Source organism: Onychostruthus taczanowskii, unplaced genomic scaffold (assembly GCF_017590055.1).
Source record: "Onychostruthus taczanowskii isolate IOZ18803 unplaced genomic scaffold, ASM1759005v1 scaffold118, whole genome shotgun sequence".
Lineage (NCBI taxonomy): Eukaryota > Metazoa > Chordata > Aves > Passeriformes > Passeridae > Onychostruthus > Onychostruthus taczanowskii.
This window is the reverse complement of record NW_024498329.1, coordinates 1442846-1459395: the sequence shown is the minus strand read 5'-3', so window position 1 is coordinate 1459395 and position 16550 is coordinate 1442846. Positions and strand designations below refer to the sequence as shown.

Genomic DNA, 16550 nt, shown 5'->3' with positions numbered 1-16550 from the left:
ACTGGATATTTTTTTCACACCTCTCACATTTTCAGAAACTTTTCTAACCCTTTGAGGCAGGACTCTTCACCTGGGCAGAAGTTACCTCCCTTCACCTAGGCAGAAGTCACTTTATGCTTTAATTGTTATAACTAAATGCCTGGCAAACAAAAATAAGCTTATATCACCCAGAAATATGTTGCAACTGCTATCTTTAGCTGCCACCTTCTCCTTTCTATTAGTCTCAGTTATTCAACCTGTGAGACTGTTACTTCATCTCTTGATTTTCTTTTCTAGGTGACACCTGCCAAGGATCTCAGCACTACCATCAGCCTTTCTGGACAGGTTTTGCTGTATCCTGTACAACAGAGAACACGGTCTCTTTCCATATCATAGTAAGTTTAGAGGCCTTTGTTCAGTAGTACACCAATTACTAGAGACTACTGTGACAAACCAGTACAGAAATCTGTAAGAAAAACCTGGTAGTCTCTTGGTGAAATATGTGTACAGTGAGCAGGTGACTCCCAGTTATTTAATGATTTCTATTCAGAGTGCACTTAAGCAATCACCTCTGGCAGACACTCCATCCAGGCATCAGGAAGCCAGCTGGACCGGGGTATGTTCTTGTACTTTTCTGGAATGTAACCATGTATGCACACTGTTCTCTCTTTCTCTTTTGCCCTGCAAGATCTCCTTGGTGTTGGTTTCTTAAGCTGGACTCTTTAATCTCCCTGAGGCCAGACGACAGCCCCAGCCCCAGTCCTGCAGAAGCAGGCTCCGCTTCAGGAGAGCTCCCAGGCTGAGCCACTTGAGCAGAGCTGTTCTGCTCTGCTCAGGGTGTTCAAGGATACACCTTGGTACACCAGCCTCCTCCTGCTTGGAGGAGACTGGCAACTGCCTTCAGAGCAACCTGCTTTGCTACACAAGCAATGACAGAAAAAGTTCAGCTGCACAGACTGGAGCGACTTAATTCTCATTCTCTCTTGCTGCCTCCAACAGTGGGCACTTAAACTAGCTGGGTCATCTGCCCAGGGCACACCAGGGAGTTTGCCCCAATGGCAACCTCACCAACATTCTGGGAAACCAGCTATGCCCAAGGCATGACTGAAGAAACTGCAGCCTGCAAGAACAAGGATCACAGGATATTTACTTGAGAGCTCCTTGATGTATTTACCCAATTCTCTTTAGTTCACACTAACCTTGAATGATGCTAGGGAGGGGGCTTTTAAGCTACAGAATACAACATAAAAATAAAAGAAACAAACAAACAAACAAAAAGATTTAGAGAGCTCAAAATAAAGTTTTGTTTATCAACAAAAGATTCGCTTCTACAATAACCACATGAGCATTTAATTTCCTGAAGATCAGAGATGGGCATACATGAAAAACACTATATTAATCTCCAGTCTCTTGAGGTATAGCCTAACACATAGCCTAAGCTGTAGAGATCTCAAAAGAGTAATTTAAAGGAAAACTCAGTAGAAGAGATGTGATTATTTCCAATTAACAAAGACTCAGGCTTTAAAATCAGGCCTCAGTAAACTGTACCTAGAGAGTGGTAGGCGGTTTACTTACAAGATCATTCTTATCCAAGTTATACACCTGAATTCAAAGAAACCCACAATCAAAAGAGATTTAGCAATCCCAAAAGCAAGACATTATGGAATCCCAGAAAAAAACCCACACTTCAAGCACTAATTCCTTTGCAGTAAAACACTCATAACTGCATCAAGTTACATATCAGCCGGAGAGGTTTGTTTTCTAAATCAACACCTGCAAATGGTCACTTCTCAGCTGTTACAGAATTCCTTCCATTTCTTTCCCTTTTACCATTTCACCCAATATCATGGCAAGGAAATGATTGCATGATTGTTTTACTTTTCCTTCGAAGTCCAATGAAAGACAAACAATGCTGCCTTACTTCTTGGACAGAGCTGTTTTGTATACACAACCCTGACACTTACCTGTAGAGAAGACACTGGTGTATCAATCCAACCTGCCTCCAGGCTGCTTCTGCTTGGGCAAAGCAGGTTTCAGGCAGGGCCCAGACACAGAGAACAACAACCCCACAGAAAGGTGGGGGGGCAAGTCCCTGGACAATGTACAGAAGGAAAGAGAAGCCGTGTACCTGCCAGACTGTCACAGCAATGGACCTGGCACTCCTCTTGAACAGGAGAACCAGCCCCTGCAGAACTGACCTCTCTGAAAAGAGGAGATGGTTTTTCCAGCACTGTGAGTATGTGAGAAAGTCAACATTTCAGACAAATCCTCTTTTAAACACCAGGACAGCTTCTTCAATTACCCAACAATACTGGGGCCATTCTTTTGAAGCTGAAGTTCACTGAAGATTACCATAAGATTGCTTGGCCAGGTGCTGTTACACTTACTTTGATAAACAGCAGGGAATATGAGACTCTGAGAGCAGGGTATCAGAGAGGAAGAGATTTTCTGTTTACAAAGAGAATTTAATTATCTTTATTAGCAACTATCATCATCCTCAATTTGTATACAGCAGCTGAATGCAGAGGCCTTTATCAGGTCAAATTTCTGTTGCATGCAGAAAATTGCAAACTGCAATATGTTACAGCCTGACAAAAGAACACACAAAATATATCAGGCCACATGAGGACAGGAAAAAGCAGAAGGTAATGAAACAGGAGGTTGCTTTAGCTCAGGGTAGTCACCAGTGAGAAAAAGTGAGTTCTTTCCCTGTCTTCCTGAGCTTGGCTACAGAGACCAACATTTGGCCACAGACATACACTTCAAAGTTAACAGATGCTCATCATCACTCATATGCCATCTCCCAGCAGTCACACTAATCTCCAGGAATGCTCCCTGACCTAAATGCTGGCTCCCCTAGAGAGCTCCCTCAGGGATAAAAGCCTTGTTGGCTGGATTCCATGCACAAGGTCCAGGCTGGTGTCCTAGGGAATATATGGTCTACCTCACTTCAAACATGGTGACTGTATTTCCTGCCCCATACACACTGAAAAATTGCATCACTTTGCATGTAGGGGTGAGGAGGTCCACTTGTCAGCAGGACCTAAATGGCAGTGGTTTGCCCCCCTCATATGGTGGCACAAAAGTAAACAGCTTTTCTTCATTCCCATCCTGCTGCTATTCATCCTCAACAGTAAATGCCAAGGGATTAAAAAAACTTCTTCCCTTGCCCTCCTCCCATTTACTCGTCTAGCTGATCTAAATGAGGAAAATATGGAAGTAATGAGAATGGCTGCGAATTTTGCAAAAGGCTTGATGGCCTCAGATGTAGTGAAAGAGATGAAACCAGGAAGAAAAATAAAATGAGCATTCAGCGGCCACTTGCACTTCCTCCAAGGTTTATCTCAGGGCAGCCCTAGGCAGACATGAGGCAATCTCTCCCTTAGTAAACTGTTTTCAAGTTGACAAGATTCCCTGGCTCAGTATCAAATTCCCTCAGCTAATGTTCAGGTGCACCTGTATCCCCAGGGCACATGGATGAGCTAGGGAAGCTGCTCACCACCAACCTCACTCAGTGCTCCTGACGAGATTTGTGAGGCCCAAGAATGCAACAGCTCCTTTTATCAGCGCCCCTGTGCTCCGGCAGCCTCTGCAGTGCTCTCTGGTTTCTATTCACCTCAGCCATCTCTGCAGGGAAGAGCCCTTACTCACAGCTCCAGGATGAGGACCACGTCTGTCTTGTTCTCATAGATGTCATGCAGCTTGACGATGTTGGTGTGCAGGACCTGCTGCAGAATGGTGACCTCGCGCGCAATCTCCTCCCGGCTCACCCCACGCCGGCTGGCCCGGCTCTGCCGCTTCTTGATGAATTTGGCAGCGTATTCCACCCCTGTGGTTTTCTCTCGACACTTCTTCACTATAGCAAACTGGCCACTGCAAGGACAAGGGGACAACAAAAATGCTCTTAAGGCTTTTACATGACAGATTCCCAAATAAGCCAGTCCCATACAAAGCCTGATCCTGTAAGCCCTGAGCAGCACTGCTGAGCATTGCTAAGCTTGTTCTTGGTACAAGAGTGAGGACTGTCAGGACTCTGCAGTCAAAGGTATTAGAGCTTAAGAAGGTAACCTCCTACTGTGTCTGAAATTTAGCAAAACCAAACAATGATTGACAAAAGGAGTTTAAACCTCTAAAAACAGTTCATGTTTAAATGAGTAAGATCTGCCTCAAAAGGTTCAAGTTACCACTACTTCACTCGGTAATGCTTAAGACATTCAAGTCTGCAACACACCACTGGGTGTACTGAAAGAACACACACACATTAAAATATTTGTCTTAAGAATAGTCCCTAGAGAAGAACTCAGATGAATGATAACTCTTTGGAAATGCAAAACTGGCCTCCAGCATACAATTTTCAAATTTTTAAAAAATTGTTTATTCATATTTATGCATTCACTTGATAATTTGGCTGTAAATATAACTAGAGTAAGTGCAGGTTTCTCACTGCACCTTAAGGACAAAGCATTTCCCACTGTACAAAATAATACAGTGGCTGCATTAAGGCTAAAAGGCATGTTCTTGCAATTTGCTAATAAAACATTTTCACTGTGGCTCCTAATGTACTCCAAGTGCAAAAATCCTGCCTTATCTCCTAGGAATTGGCAGCTCTCCAGTCCCAGAATACACATTTAGTATCAGATACTTCCTTATTCAGGACATTATATCCAAACTTGGAAGGAAAAGACTCATCTTTCAGGCAACCATAACCTTTGGCTACTGTGATTTTATCAGATAGGATCTCTCTATAAGAATCACAAACAAACTCATTAAGTGCATCCCCCCATGACTACACTGTATAAGCACTGAGCTGATGTTTTCAATATTATTATATCATTCACTAGCTTGGTAAAAGAAGAATACAAGTACAGTTGGTACTTAAATTATGCAGCATACACAGCAATTATATTCAGCACCTCATTAGGTGCTGTACTTAGTGCTTCATCAAAACAGACATCTGACTGGAGTCTGTCTTAAAAATACAAAGGCATAGGAATTAAAAATTAAGGCTGTCACTTGGAGCTCTCAAAGGCTCCCACCCTACAGCAGAGGCAGCCTCTCATTTCAGAATTCAAACAAATGCCAGGCAGCCTGACATACTTCTTTTAGTCTTTCATTTTCATATATATCCTAAACCCTTCCCAGGAGAGAGGCAGGAACAGATGGGACAAGTGTACTTATCCCTTTAGGAATAATCATTCACAAATGGAATCGAGACCGTGGCCATTTGTCACATGCTTTAATTCATTTATATTTCCCCTGCTTTTATCATTACCTGCAAACTCTAGAGAAATTCCCACAGCAGAATTCCCAAACTTGCCTTAAGCATTCTACTAAAAGAGTTTGTTTTGTAGTGCTGAGAGCTGCTTGTGCAAAATGTCATGACTTTCATGTTTTTTCTTGTTTGCTTGAGCATATTTTGCAAGACATGCATCTTGCTTGGTTCTGACTTTCTGAAGAAACATGGTATTAATGTTCCTGTGCTTGTTTCCTTGAATTCTCTCTAGGGATAAATTTTGTCAAAGTTCAGGAGAAAATATTTTTTATGAGTGCTGATTATGGGAACAAACACAGTCACTTTTGCATTTAGAAATTCCAGTGATACTGTGGATTTTGTACATTTCTGTTGATGCAAAAGCTTACAAAAGTAATAATGACACAGCATAGGAATTTCTGTCTTCATTCTGCTGTAATCCACTATTGCTCCCCTGCATGTGTGGCCACCAACACACACTGTTGCTGCTCCTGTCCCAGCATTCATACCATTTTCCATCTCCCTTAAAAACAGGCTTTTGCAGACAACTCTTCAGTTTGGGATGAGGAGAAGAGGTTACAAGTGACAGGGAAGGATACAAATGCTCAATTTCTTATCCTGCATTTAAGACAGTTACAATGCAATTACCAATTAATAGCTCCTGGAGGCCCATTCAGCTGTGAAACAAGAGGATGCCTCACAGGCATTTTACAATCACAGTCAGATACTTTGGATTCCTTGTCAGCTACAGAGATTGTAAGGTCAGGAGCAAGACAACAGTGGTTTTGTGCCTTCTCATGCATCTGCATTCAGACCATAAGAATCAAACTCTGTCAGCTTCCAAAACTTTTGACCTAGGCTAGGAAAAAAGCAGAAGAAAGGAAAGTATGTCTTCCTGACACCTAAGTTGACAGCACTGAGAAATTAAGCCATTTAGATAATTTCACATGGGGCATTTTACCTGATCTTAGACTTGAAACTGAATTTCACAGCTCAGATATCCAAATTTCAGCCAAAAGACCTTGCCAGAATTAATGGGGTTTAGTACAGTGCTGAAACAAAGATGATTTGGATCACAAACAGAAGTATTTCCAACACATGCAGTATAAGCTCAGAGGCTGACACTTCTGGATGGAGCCTACCTGGACCTCAGTAAAGCCTTTGGCACTGCCCCCACAGCATTCTCCTGGGGAAACTGGTTGCTCATGGCTTTGACATTGGTCTTTGAAATTTTTTCCAAACTTAATGACGCTACGACTCCTGATTTTTAAATCTTTTTTTCTAACAAGTTACATTTGTTCCCTTCCAGAAATATTTTGGACAGCTGTGCAACAGCTTTGACAAACACTAAGCATCCTCAATTGTGGAAACAGCTCACGAGTATGAACAATAGCAGCTGCATCCTGTCAGTTATAATATAATTAGTTACAACATCAAATCTGTCCATCAGTAATGATGGAATTTATCCCAGCAATGAAGACAACCTATCATCTGCATTGCTACTATCATGTAGGAGGTTTGTCACTGAATAAGAACACAGAGACAATATTGCTGGGTGGTTTTGGAGTCTATTTTCAGAAGCATGCTTTAGAAGAGCACAAGTTCAGATCATTTAATCATCATGCACTTCAGGAGAGGATGTGGAAAGGATGTGGGAAGAGTGAAGCGGGACAATCCAGAATAACAGGACAATTTCTTGCTCTTTGTCAAAGTTTCCTTCTAATACTGGTTCTGGAAGGTAATGCTTTGAGGCAGAATATCACCTGAAAGCAAGAGCAGTGCAGACGCCAATCTGGAATGCCCCAGTGCCCAGCAGTGCTGCTGCTCCACAGCTTTAGAATAAAGAGAGCCATTAAGCAACTGCTTGCACAAGTATAGGTTTATTCCAGTCTTCCTCTGATGTTCCTGAAACACTGCATACCTCATGAGCTCTTCCCAAAACACTGAAAATATATAGGAAAAGTACTGAGATGACAGTACAGGATACTTGACTCCAAAGAGGCCTTCGGAGGCCCAAGTGGGGAGAAGGAAGATGATTTTGTCTATCATTTGAGAACAGCAAACCATTTCTTCCCCAAATACCAAACATATGTTCTCTTTCCGCATGTTCAGTCTATTTCTTTATGTCTTGCTCATATTCAACTTCATTTCATTCATTAAAGAATTCTAAAAAATATGATGATGATGCTTTAGCTGTTAAAACTTGAAATTCCCATAAAAGACATGAGATATGTGAACACATTGACAGATAGACCTTAGACCACATAGAACCACATAGAAATACATTTTCAACGAGTTCATTGAAAAGTAAATGAACCTGGGCAAAGGACAATGCTCTGGCATTCTGCCAGTCAAGAGGTGACACAACTCCCTATATGAGCCTGGGCAATTTACTTAGGAACAGATTTGCAAGGGATTTTAGGCAGCCTCCCACTGACTTTAATAGTAATTTGAATCCTTCACAATTGATGAAAAGTAACACCTTTGTCCTTCTGTACCTGTAAAATACAGGCAATATTACTGGAAAATGAAATAACATTATATGGGGTAAGGATACAAATTAATTTCATGTCTCTAGATATCACTAGAAGTGCAATTATAATAATTCATATTTTATTCACTACGTGTTCCTGCACAAGAATACATGACTTGAAAGGAGGCTAAAATAAAACCGAACAGCCCCTAAACCAGTTTTTAACTGCTTAAATTCACAGCCACACTGTGACTGCATGATAGTTTAAAAATACTAAAAATATATTATGAAATCATCCTGTGTACATGCATGAGTTAATGGACATAAACATAACCACAATAATAGTATTTAGCCAACCTGAACACAGGGCTTCTCTACATTCAAGGCTGGTGTGTTTAGTTCAGAAGAGGATAATTCATTCTCATCCACATCCATTGTTATTATGTCAACAGTTTTGTTCATCATGTCTTTTTGCCACTATTAAATTTGGACTGGTTTTAACTGGTCATCTCAAGCTTAGAAAGTCTGCATCTTATTACTTTTCCATCTTTTTCATTCCTATTTACTTTTCTTGGAAAAATATACTAGTAATTTTATCCATTTATGGTTGGGTTTTTTGCTAACTTTCAAAGCAAAGCCCTGGAGAATTCTTGCTGAATTTGAGGAAAACATATTTTTCAGGCTTTTTTTTTTTTTTTGAGTGATTAGAGCAATTGCTCAACCATAGTTTTATGAAACTAAATACTCTACTCCCTCTTTGCTTACACTTCAGAGATGACTTCTGCTATTTGTAACTTCACTGAGTGCTCTTCCCAGAAGAGAGGATAGGAGTCTGCTTGGAACAACAGTGAGAATCCATTTTTATGCTTTAAATTCATTTATGAAACACAAATGCAAGCCATGCAAGGTACACAAAATATATGCATAAAAGCATATATATATATATATATATATATATATATATATGGAGGGTTTTTGCAGGAATTCCATAATCACAGCCATAAAGACGTAAAAGCCTTCTGTGAATTACAATAATTTGCAGTACATTTTATTTTTTACAGACTTTTTGTTTTAGACTAAACTAGCATTTTGGTACAGCAGAAATTTAATCTACACAGATACAAGGTACACAAAATATATGCATAAAAAAATATATATATATATATATATATATATATATATATATGGAGGGTTTTTGCAGGAATTCCATAATCACAGCCATAAAGACGTAAAAGCCTTCTGTGAATTACAATAATTTGCAGTACATTTTATTTTTTACAGACTTTTTGTTTTAGACTAAACTAGCATTTTGGTACAGCAGAAATTTAATCTACACAGTAAATAAATAGGAAGTCAAATAGCACAGCATTTATAAAGAAATTAGGGTAGGATAGTTGAAACAGTAAATCAGAAATTCTATGGCAAGGTCACCGAAGGGAAAGTATCTCACTGCTTCCATGAGGCTTTATGGAATAAAACTTAAAAAAAGCCAACTTCTTCTGTTAAATACTCTGATGGCACCTATTGTAAATTCATAAAGAGTTTTTAAAATAAAACTGTCACAAATGTCACTGTACTTCTGTTTAAGCTTCAGATAAAACTGAGTTTTGGTTTACTTGTTTGCTTCCCCGCACCCCCCAGCCCCCAAACAAAATGCAAACGAAGTGGCAACTACACAGAACCTAAAATACCAGATGCCAGTTTATAACAGAATGATCCAAAATTTTTTTTAAATAGGGCATTTAACAGGAATTTTGCTGGACTACTACAAAGTAGTAGAAAAAAAAATCAGCTGCAACTTTTAAACATGCTGGTATTTTCGCTCACAACTTTTACTGATTGTGTAGTGCTCTAGAGCACAGTGACTTGGGGGGTAAATTTCAATATTCCTGAAGGGAAGTGCTGAGCACATTTGGACATATTTTGTCTTTGATAAAGTCACTGTCTGACATATTTCATCTCCATCTCTCTGAACTCACACAAAGGTAACCTATACACCCTGACCCAAGGGTGATCTCTGTGTCCAGTGTCAGAAGAGTAAAATATTGACTCTAACAGAAGGATCTGCTTTACTGGTTTAAGCAGAGAGCAGCTCATTTGAAATTCAAAGAAAGTTTGATAAATCTAATGTTTCTGAACAGTGCTATGAATTACAACAAGCTTTCAGTACAGTAATACAATTAATACCTTAACACCTTGTGGGGTCCTTAGCCACAAGTCACAATAAATTGTGCCACCTACTGAATCGTCAACAGCATCTCCTGAAACTGTTAAATGTTTTTGGAAACTTCCCAATCCTGCAGTGGCCATCAATGTAGCCCTTATCACAGCTCCTCCTGATACTGGAGGTGCAGAGTCAGCAGTGAGAGAGCATGAGCCCAGTAGCTCTGACAAGTTCCAGACAGCCTGGCAAGCTTTTTGTGTAATGTGAAGCTCAAGAATAAAATGCATATGGTGAAAAATCTTCCCTGCTTATCAGACTTAGCTTAGCACAGAGCGGCAGTGAGCAGAGTGCAGAGGGCCAGGGAAGCTCACAGCTGACTCATGCTCAGCAGGAACAGCTGATCTGATAAGCTGTTACTCTCACCATGTGGAGCAACAAGGGGACAGACATAATGTACATAAGGAAGGTTAGCACATTGCACCTGGGTGTGCAAAGGTCCAAACACACCTAGATATGGTCTGAGAGTAATAGGCCCAGGAGCACATGAACTGTAACAGGGGAGAAGTATTACAGTCGAATAGTTAAATGATTTATCTCCTTCCCCATATATCAAACAGATGGAAACTATGTTGACATTTTGTTCAAGACTTTAGGAAATTATCTGTAAGGCCAAAACTGCAAAGAGTTGCTGAAACTCCCATTTCACTGCTCAGCTATTACAACACGTCTTCACTCTGGTTCAGACTGGTGTAGAGTGTTAACAAGGATTAACAGATGTCACCTGAGGCCTTGACCATCAGACAAGTACCTGTGAGCTCTATTCTGCATCAATGTTAACAATTTGTCCAGTGCTTTAATTTGTCCAGTGCAGTTAGAATTTGAGCTGCACTATGTCTATTTCATGTGCATTTTTACTCATAAGGAATATTTTTCATTTTAAAGGTATGGAATTAATAATATAGAGAAGTATATTTTCTCAGCTGTTGAAATTTCCATCTGCTTTCTACTGCAATGCAAAATGGAAAAAATAGTTTTATTTTTACAGAAACGGCAAAACAAAGATTGGGATTAATATTCAATGTCTTTTCCCTGGGATTAATATTCTGTTTAATATTCAGTGGTTAAATTTGAGCTTTGTGAGAACTACCACAGAGATCATAATGTCTAATTATACTCTCAAAGCCAGACATGGACTGAGGAGATACACTGAGATCATTACCATCATCAAGGTGGATGCTGATGATAAGGAATGTGTGATTTTGTTACGAAGTAAAGCCAAGGCCAGCTCTTCTCTGTTACTGTAGGTAGAGCAACTTTGTTATTAAGAACAACCCAAAAAACAAAACCTTCCATTTTCTCTCCACTTCCTGTAACAAATGTTTTATTTTGGAAACAGTTAAGGTAGCATTGAAAACTAATAGGGAAACCTGTTAGAAGGACTAAAAAGAAAAACTTCAAGAACAGTGACTGCATCAGAAAGCCGGTAACAATCACAGTGATTGTGACCACGTTCCAGATGCCAAAACTGTTTCAGCAGGAGATTCACATCCATGAAACATGACTTACAAGATCTGTAACAAGAAACATTAACAGAAGTGCTGGGTAGTCCTCAGGAACTAAATTAACATTTTGCATCAACACAAAGACCTGCTTTGTGTGCGTTGTAAAGTAAAATAATCCAGAGTTATTCTTCAAAATCTAAAGAACTAATTTAAAGTGCAAACTAATCAAAGAACAGAGTTAAAGTTCATGTCTGAGAAGGCACAGTACTGAGCAATTTCTACAGTTAGGAAAAAACATTCCTGGTATGAAGATACTGTGTGATGTGAGTTAAAGGAACTTTACCAGCTGCAACCACAGCTCTGTTTAGCAGGGAGAGTCCGACTAGCTGGGGCCATGACTTTTTTATTGTACATTTCCAGGTTCCTGCACTGCAAAGAATACCTGGGTTATCTCTGCTTTTTGTTTTCACTACATAAATAAATATTTAGTTACACTGTCAGAACAGTGACTTGTGCCAGGCTCCAAGATCCTATTATCACTGGTAAAATGCTGCATTTGCTGTCCTTTAAAGCTTCACCCAGAAAAGGGGGTATCTCCTCTCTCAAAGAGCAGAGTTAATCCTCCACACACAAGCACAGAGGAAGCAGGAACTTGTAGCTGGAGATGAGGAACTACAGGAGGCATAACAAGCCACTGATGAAAGACAGAGCTTGGCTTTAACCATGAAACCACAGCCCAGGTCAGTAGGGGCTGAGAAACTGGAGGCTCAGCTATGCCCAAACTAATCAACAGAAATCACAGTGATTATTTTCTGCACAAAGGCATTGACTGGCCCAGGAGATGAGGAATGAGCATAGCTCTGAGTTACTGAGACAGGCAAGAAACTGGAGTGGCAAGTGGTAAGGTTGGCCCACATTGTGGAGGAAGGCAGAACCCATTCCCTACAGTGAAAGGACAACAGTGAAGAAAAGGGGGAGACTTCCATGCCCAGAAATATCACTCCAAGGTTTGTCTGTTTTTCTCTGTTAAGTGTGAGTCCTTGCATGCTGCAGAGCTGAGCTGCAGGAGCAGGACACTGGCCCAGGACAGCAGTGCCAGGCCCACACAACCCTGAAGAAGCACACTTTCTCAATGGGCACTGTTACAAAATACTTCAGGAAAAGCTCCATAACATTTCCTACCCTCAGCCCCAACTTGGCATGTAACAGTGACACTGCCCAGAAGCACAAATGTCAACAGCTCTCACAGCCTGGCTGGCACCACATTTAGGTAATAGATTAATGACTCTATGATATATCCTTTTATAAATCACACTGCACATCTCAAATTCCAGTACCTAGCACCACCAGCAGTGTTTGCTAATACAGCTGGAAAGGGCTCCTGCACGTTTGTACAAGACTTTTTTGTTCAGCAAGCCACAACTACCCATCCAAAACAGAACTGAAACATTATACTAAAGGCTTTCCAGTGAGCTTTACTGCTGCCACTTTCCTGGAAACTATATCCCTAACTCAGCAGAACAGTTCTTTCTCTGGGCCTACTCTGCCCTTGATTTAAGGCTTTCCATTCTTGGTTGTCTCCAGCTGTCATCTCCCTTGCCACAGGAAGCAGCAGTTATTTGACCTGCTGCATATTCCCAAGAAGACAAGTTAGTCTTCACTTCTTCACATTTTTCAAGGAGTATTTCCACTGATTTGTCATGCCATTAACATCCCTGCAAATGGCTTAGGCCAGGACCTTCCTCAAAACAGGCCAAATTGTTAAAGCTGTATTATTTCTTTATAATGTTGAAATTTGCTAAATTCACTTTAGAGAGTCCTCTTTTTAAGCTTCCTTTCAGCCATGGATAGAGAATCTCAGTCCCCACAGACTTGAAAGTGACTGATACTGTCTTGAGGGAAGCAACACAATTATATATGTATATTTGAAGTATTGCATACATTCAGCATAGGCCATGCTAAGCTTCCCAAACAGAGCTGCTATAACAAACAAGGCTCCCTGTGTGTACCCTTGGGAGAAGTTGAGCAACAGAGGTTGGTATAAGATTAATATTTTAAAGACTGAGGGAATGTTGGAGCTAAGCAGCTGGTGAGAGCACACAGCTGCAGCCGTGGAAAAGCTGCTCCCTTCTCTCACACCCCTGCCTTGGCACACGAGACAACTGCACTGACAACTCCCTCTGAGCTGCTTCCAGCTCCACAGGGACTCCCAGGATGATCTGGCTGGGCAGTGCCCGCCCACGCTCTCTGTGCGCAGGGTTTTACACAGTGGGAGCTGAGGGCTGTGCTGTGGTCACCCTCAGTGCTGCACAATGCTGGGAAGTGCCTCCTTCCATCACCAGACCAGAGCTCAGGCTTTGCAGTCTGTGGTGGGAGCAACCTTTCCTGAGTGCTGTGCAACGATTTCTATATAAACAGGTGCTGGCTCTGTCAGTGAGATACTCTGTTTTATCTCATGCCTGAATCCCAGCTAGAACAAGCACTAGGCCTATGTTAACAGCTAGTTTTGTTCTCAAGAAGTGACAAACTCAGTGAGGAGGACAAGAACAGGATAGACTCTTCACAGATGTTGTTTGAAAACATTTATTTTGTGACTTCTGCTGCCAAAATGATAATAAGTGAATCCTTTAACCTATCTCTACCATAGTAGAGAGTACAGCTTGCTGCAAACTGAACTAATAAAAGGCATCTACAAGTTCTAAGGGCATCAGTCAGCACTAGAAAAGATCAGTCACTGAAATCTGTCCAGCATTCTAACTTCCTTCTAGCAAAGCAAGATACCATTTGTCACTGGCCCCCAAAACCTGAAAGTGAAAATACACTGACTAAAACAGTGTGACACTATACATGCAGCCTGAAAAGGAGGAAGGCTGCTGTGACCATACAAACCTTGACCAGCCCCTCTGGCTGATTCAAGAAGCAATGGCCAGCCTTCGCCAGATTGTTTCAGCCACACTTCTCCATTGAAAATCCCCAAAATCCATCAGCTTGGAGAATGACGTTCATCATCTCAAAAGATTCCCAAAACCAATTCAGAAAACAAAGTAAAAATAAACTACTCAGTCTCCTGTTTCTCATTTTAGTAGTTTGACTGTTTAACCTAGGATCTCCTTGGTTAAAAACCACACCTCTTACACCCTGCATGCACACACTGAATTTCTTTAGTGCTCACTGTTGTCAGGTTTTCACTGTCAGACTGATACTCTCCATACTAAGCAATACCTAAAAATAAGCAGTTACAGGAAATTTAATAGTTATGGCCTTCCTGAGAGGGAAGGGAATGGAAAAAAAATTAACAAACAAACTTCAACCCCTCTCCCCTTAGAAGAAGTCTTCTCAGTAACTCTAAAGATTAAACAGCTGAGAATGAAAAAAATAAAAATTCTGCATGGACACAGCATCAACTGAGGTGTTTTAATGGAGCTCATTAATGGCCCTTAAGAAAGGGTGATGGCACATACACAGTCGTGAATCAAAACCAACTGCCAGACATTGGGAAAGAAGCCAACCTGTGTACAGCCCTAATTTAGCTATTTGCATATTAAAACAAAAAAATTAGAGGGTTGGATGCTGAATGGAAACCAGCCATCCTCACCCAAAGCTCTGTATGTTGCTGAGAGACTGGGTATCCAGTACCCTGTGGTATCCAGTTCACAAACCCAGCAGTGTTTAAGCACACGCTCATGGTTAAGCGTGCTAACAGTTGGTAATTACACCTGTAATTACCAACTACCTACAATGTAACAGGATAAGCCTTTATACATTAAAGGCTATCAACAAGCATTAACCAGTCCAACTGAAGATTTGAGAGGTAAAGCCCTTCAGGAATACATGCTCCTTTTTTTTTGCAGGCACATATGAACATGTGATGTCAGTGCTTGGAGACAGCTGAAAACAACAGTGCTGTGAAGTGCTGCTCAAAACAACAGAACAAGTGAAAGTGCCATGTCTGTGGTGACAGCACCACAGGCTCCTGGTTCCCAGCTGGCTCTGAGAATGGGCATGTGAACTCAAGTCTAAAGCATGGACACATCTACAAAAGACAATGCAAACATACCTTTTGTTGTCCTAGTTGCAAGAAAAGAAACAGAAAAAAACAGTTAGCACATTTAATCTAAAGAAAAAACAAAACAAAACAAAACAAAAAAAGACCTACAAAGAATTCCTATCTAAAGTGCAGTCTTTGTAAAGGTGTGTGTTGCTATTGTAGTATATTGTAAGTGATGTAGGCTATCACACAGAAGGAAGTAGCAAATACCCTCATGTGTCAGCTTTTAGAATCACGTGGTGTCACCAGTATGACCTTACCTTCCCAGCTCTTCCCCAAATTCGTAAATGTCCTCCACCTGCTGTTGCTTGAAGAAAGCCATACTTGGTCTTTCATTGATACTCAAGGATGATGCAACTAGAATATTAATGAAGAATGACATTCATTACATCTTGCAGGAGGCTAATTCTCAGTAACATACATTTGTGGTATAGGCACTTTGGATCCATTGCAGCTCATTCATGGCCGAAGTCACCACTGATCAATCAAAATAATGAATTCAGCAGTCTCAGCCAAATAATGAGGGCTCAAATCTGGAAAGAGATGATCACCTTTAAGTGAAGGGGATTCTTGGCCACCACTGATGTACCCAAGAACACAACTAACTGGAAGCACAGAACACACCAAGAAACACAAACGTGATGAAAGGAAAATGAATTAATAATTTGATTACGTTCTGGACAATAAAGCCTACACACTACACTAAAAGGAGCAAGCACAAGAACTAGCATTACAGACTCCCTCAGACAGATCCTCAGCCAGGGAGAGCAGGAGGCAGAGCTTCCTTTTTCTCAGGTCAGGCAGTGCTCCTGAAGCACACAGGCAGGACAGCACATAGACATTTGAACTGCTGCTGGAAAAAAAGTGTTGATTCCCTCTCCAGAGCTTGCAGTACATCTTCTATCACACACAGTAGGTGTTTCAAATGAGAAGAATACCAGCAGCATCTGCCACAGGTGTTACTCTGTGTAACTGTGCAGTTTGTTTCCTGAACACAATCTTTTAAATTGATCATCTCTGTGAGCTCTGAAAATACAAGCTTCATACTGGTGTACTGGAGCATCTGTGCATTACACTGGGCTGCTTCTGGAAGAGGAGCAGACGAGAACTCACATTATTCCTTGGGATACACC

General features: G+C 40.9%; 1 protein-coding gene across 4 annotated transcripts in view; it reads right to left on the bottom strand.

The window, feature by feature from the left end:
• The window catches only part of DAPK2 (death associated protein kinase 2), a 72791-nt gene that overhangs the window by 50223 nt on the left and 6018 nt on the right, over window positions 1-16550 (bottom strand). The window contains exons 2-3 of one of the 4 annotated variants that reach the window (XM_041427690.1): window positions 15678-15774; window positions 3631-3852 (exon numbers count right to left, since the gene is read on the bottom strand). In XM_041427690.1, coding sequence (XP_041283624.1) covers window positions 3631-3852; window positions 15678-15739 — 284 coding nt within the window. In that variant the 5' untranslated portion in view covers window positions 15740-15774. Of the gene's footprint in view, window positions 1-548; window positions 845-3485; window positions 3853-15677; window positions 15775-16550 lie in introns of those variants that run through there. The other 3 variants (XM_041427692.1, XM_041427691.1, XM_041427688.1) reach the window with 3 other exon arrangements.